We start from the raw sequence: 4,429 nt of genomic DNA, 5'->3' as shown, positions 1-4,429 counted from the left end.
CAAAATATTATTTCTTTCCTTCTATTTCTTTTCTACACTGAATCCTTACTGCACCTTCATCTCCCATCTTTCCTCATAGATACACCAAAGAAGTTGACCCATGTGACTTGCCTCAGCTGTAGTGGAGTGGGGAAGTGAACCACATCTTGTAAAATGTCTGTCTAACCAAACAAGTGATTTCCAGAGGGTTTCTAACACCTTCCAGTTGTTACAGATATCACATTATTATCACAGTTATTTAAAACAGTTTGAGATTAGCGAAATGTCAATCTCGCAGCAACTGCACAAACCTTCAGGACATCTCTGTGTGTATGACAGACTCCCAGCTGTGAAATGATTACTTAAAAAAAGTCCATGCTGCTCAGTAAGCATGTATCAATGGTTTTCTTTATGGGAAAAAAAAAAAAAAGTAAAAGCTAGGTATTCAGACGTATTATTTCAGTTGCTATTAGTCTCTCTTTTGTATCTGAAAGTGCCTAAGATTAATTTCACTACTGTTTGCTTCAACATTTTGAGTGCTACTGTGTTGAGGTAATGCACACTGGTTAGAAAGAACTGTATCTTTTGGTTGCTTGTTTGGTGTTTTTTTTTTAAATTCTCAGACTTTAGTAACTTAAAAGCACATACTCTGTTTGAGAAACGAATCAAGAGGTTGCAATTTCAACTTAAAGAGTCTTTGGACAAAATCACATCTGAAAATGTTAACAGTTTCACTAAAATGAGTGATCACTGTTTTCTTCTGTTTAGGTGGTTAGTGCAGTCTCAATGATTTTAAAGGTCTTTTTCCAACCAGAACGATTCTTTGATTCTGTAAATCTATGACAAATTTCTCCTGTATGAAATATGATTTCTCATATACATTAAAGTGATGGAAGAACTTAAATGAGGATTAGGCAGAGCTGCAAAAAAAGAAAGATTTTTCCAGTGATACACAACAGTTCTCGGTGGATAAGGCAGGTGCAGAAGTTCTGACAAAGCATAGTCAGAGAGATGCTACTTAGAAGTACATGTGTTAACACAAAAGCCCCTGTCACCATACTATGAAGAACCCACAAATAATTGGACTTTGTGTAAGCAGTAGGAATTTCCATTTTGCAAGACACAGTTACCTATCCTGGTTGATCTTGTACTGAGGCATAGCCTCAAGCATGTGACAGTATGTTCTGTCACCAGGGAAAGGAAAGTATATAATGTAATACTGAAGAATAAATTAAACATTCTATGCTGGCAAAGCTTCAATACTAATTTCAAAACAAATAAAGATTTAAAAACATGTAGAATGTAAACTCAGGTTTTCACAACAGTATTTGTATTTCCCTTCCCCTACATAATTTCCACCTAATTATTGTTTACCTCATTTTATTAAGTCTCTGGTTGAGCTGAGCTGGTTGTCTCTTAACTGTTCAATTAGCTACACCCAGTGAAAGACCAGGCAGAAAGCTATTGCTATCTCACCCTTGAAAGGAAAGGTTTTTCCCTTGATTGTTTTAAGTTGTCTACTGAGATGGAGTAAATCATGTTGATCTAACATAAAAGCAGCCAGTGAAATCAGCAGAGTACCATCCTCTTAAGGGGACCAGTATATGACCCAAGATTGCACTATCATAAGGATATAAGCATTCTGTAGAATTTGTGGTCATATCTATGCCTAAAACAGAAACACTAGTTAAAGCTTTTGCTGAAAGTTTTCATAATGTAATATCTAGCAAAGACGTGCATGAGTACAGCTTTAATTAAACATAAGTAGACTCCTACCCTGAAATTGCTGCTAGTTTTTGATGAGCCTGATAGGCCATCTCACATCCCCGGGTTCGAGTTTTGTGCATTTCTGCTTGCAGAGAAGGACAGGTGACAGAGATATCCCCAATGGAAATGACCAGCTCCCGATATAGAGCCACTTGGGTATTGAACTCCTGGACAAGCTGAAAAACAGAGACAATTTACTTACATGAGAGGTTTAACTACATTGATAAAAAAATCAAGTTTTGAAAAAACATGCCCAGTCTAGGAATTGTGCCTTCTGCTCCCAGCTGCATGGCATACATGTGCCCAAGTGCCCAAGATTTAGTAAATTACAAGGGCCTTCATGGCAGCTGCCTCTTCTGTGAGCTATAAATGTTCATTTGCAGGAAAGTAGCATTTCTGCTTATAATCTCTGAATATGTTCGAGTTACTGTTCTTAAATATTAGGCAGATAAAAAGCCAGCTGTTTTACTAGTAGCATGAAGTTATTTTTTGCTACCATAAAAGACAGAAAATATAACCAGAAATTATTGCCTTGGCTGCTCCCGATTCCTGATTCACAACACATTTAACGACTGGAATGTAGCATTTGCTTCTACACTGTTGATTTTGCTAATTTTTCTGGTAATGATTTCTGTTCTGTCACTGGCCTCTAACCCATATTCCACACTTAAAACTGATCCAAAGTTATTGTCTGAAAAGATGTACCAGACAGGCACTTTACAGTTAGGATTCTAGGGAGCACTTTTTCCAGTGTGTGTGTGGTAAAAACAGACAGAGTAAATAAACAGTTCAACCATTACAGAAATCTAATATTCAGCAGATACACGTGGTTGCTCTTGGATAAATGGCTAACTTTTACAGTGACAGAAAGACCATCGTTGTTTGGTTCCACTGATCAGGGACGTGGAATTGTATTTTAAGGAAATGAAGCACTTGCTGTCTTCTGAAAGAACGCACATCAGGCATTTGCTGCACATGGTGGCAGGGATGGAAAGCAGGGAGCAACTTATTTATCTGTGTTTTGCTAATTTGACCTCAGTTTCCAAACTACATAAAAGACAAACAAGATTAGCTGCTCATAATAATGCAGCCACCTTTACCACCAGGAGTTCAACATATACGCATGCTAACCCCCTTAATTCTGTAAGATCTACCAAATGTTACAGTCAAGCCCTCAAATTCTCATGCTTGGAAAATAAACGAGTCACTTCTCCTGCAGCATTACATTCTGACTCTTCATGCACCCCACTGTAATTACTCTGGATAACTGAGAACTAGTAGTATCAGGACCCACTTTTTGGCCAAGCTTCCTTAAATGTGATTTTAAGAGTAGCAAATGGGATTCTCTCCCCAAGCAGCAAAACAATCCCAGTACATTCCACGTAGATCTCCATCCTTCCTTCCCCAAGCAAAACCAAAAGCACACATGAAACAAAGCCCAAGGCACAGTATCTGTTAAACCTGGCCTCAAGTCTCTCCTTCTGTAGCTTAAGACAATGCATTAAAGCAAAGGAGATGAAAAAAAGTGTACTATGTTGTGACACAGCACTATTACCCTGCATTAAGTAAAAGAGGAAAGTGTCTCACTCTGCAACTGGTAACTAACTGGCTGTGCCACACACATTTTGCCATCTCTCACCTGACATCCTCTGTCTAAACATGACACATTCAGCCTCCTCATCATTGCCAAAGAAAACCAAACCACACTGACATTGAAGCATTGAATCAAGAGAACAAGAAAAAAAACCCACTGGTTTTATCTCCTGAATCTTACAGCATCTTGACAACCCATCAGTAAACAATCTTATTTCTAACCAGTGAAATTCTGCAAAGCCAGCACTTCCATTTAACTAACGACACTAGGCTGTCAGGAACGAGGAGAAAAGGCAGGACCCTGTAGGATCCACTTGTTGGGCTATATTTATAGCAACTGTAGCAGCTTCTGTTTTTTGGTGCACTGTGAGTTGCTATTCTGAAGTATGAGAGTGGGTATCTGCCAGCATGATTTGCAGCGTTAGAGGGGGGGAAAAAAGCCAGAATCCAGCAGAACAGTAGTATCAGCTTCATTTCCAGTGCTACTAGGCAGTGCTTTACACAATCCAGAATTTCAAGTGAAGTAGCAGAAACTTAATTTGTTCTCTATTTCTGTCATTGGTTAAAGGAGCAATTTTGGGGCCGAGTGGCCACCTAGCTCAAGGAGCCAGATAGAGGGTACATGGTGCTGTTTTGGAGGAAAGCGTCAGGATTCAAGCGTTTTGGGCGTGAATGGAGAAAAATGTCGTACTATAATGTGACAGTCCAAAAATAATACGGATGCAAGTGCTTGATGTGAGGTTTTACCACAGCAGCCGGCTCCTCTGGGGACGCTGGGAACAGGTACCACATATGTCAGGGGAAGCATTTCAGGGCTTCAAATTCTGAGTCCTATTTTAGAAGGATTTTAGGGCGAAAGTGTGGCTGCTGCGGAAGACAACGAGCAGAGCGTGCAGCGCTACAGCGGAGGCAACTATTTGCCGATTCATTTAGGCTTCAGGAAGTGCAAGTCCGGGGTCAGATTTGGCCCGGGTCTAGCGAAAAGCAACAGCTCCTCGGCAGCGCCACGAAGGCGGCGTGTGCGGGGACGAGGGCTCCCGCTCCCGCACCGGGTCCCTGCCCCGCCGCCCGGCAGCGGCAGGCAGGTACC

General features: G+C 40.6%; 1 protein-coding gene across 1 annotated transcript in view; it reads right to left on the bottom strand.

Moving 5' to 3' along the window:
- The window catches only part of LOC104395642 (regulator of G-protein signaling 7-binding protein-like), a 71,453-nt gene that overhangs the window by 32,304 nt on the left and 34,720 nt on the right, over positions 1 to 4,429 (bottom strand). Inside the window, exon 2 of the mRNA XM_010005363.1 lies at positions 1,756 to 1,922. Within this exon, the coding sequence (XP_010003665.1) occupies positions 1,756 to 1,922 (167 nt within the window). The remainder of the gene's footprint in view (positions 1 to 1,755; positions 1,923 to 4,429) is intronic.

Source organism: Chaetura pelagica, unplaced genomic scaffold (assembly GCF_000747805.2).
Source record: "Chaetura pelagica isolate M959 unplaced genomic scaffold, ChaPel_1.0 scaffold37, whole genome shotgun sequence".
Taxonomy (NCBI): domain Eukaryota; kingdom Metazoa; phylum Chordata; class Aves; order Apodiformes; family Apodidae; genus Chaetura; species Chaetura pelagica.
The sequence above is the reverse complement of the archived record's forward strand: the minus strand, read 5'-3'. Positions and strand labels throughout refer to the sequence as shown.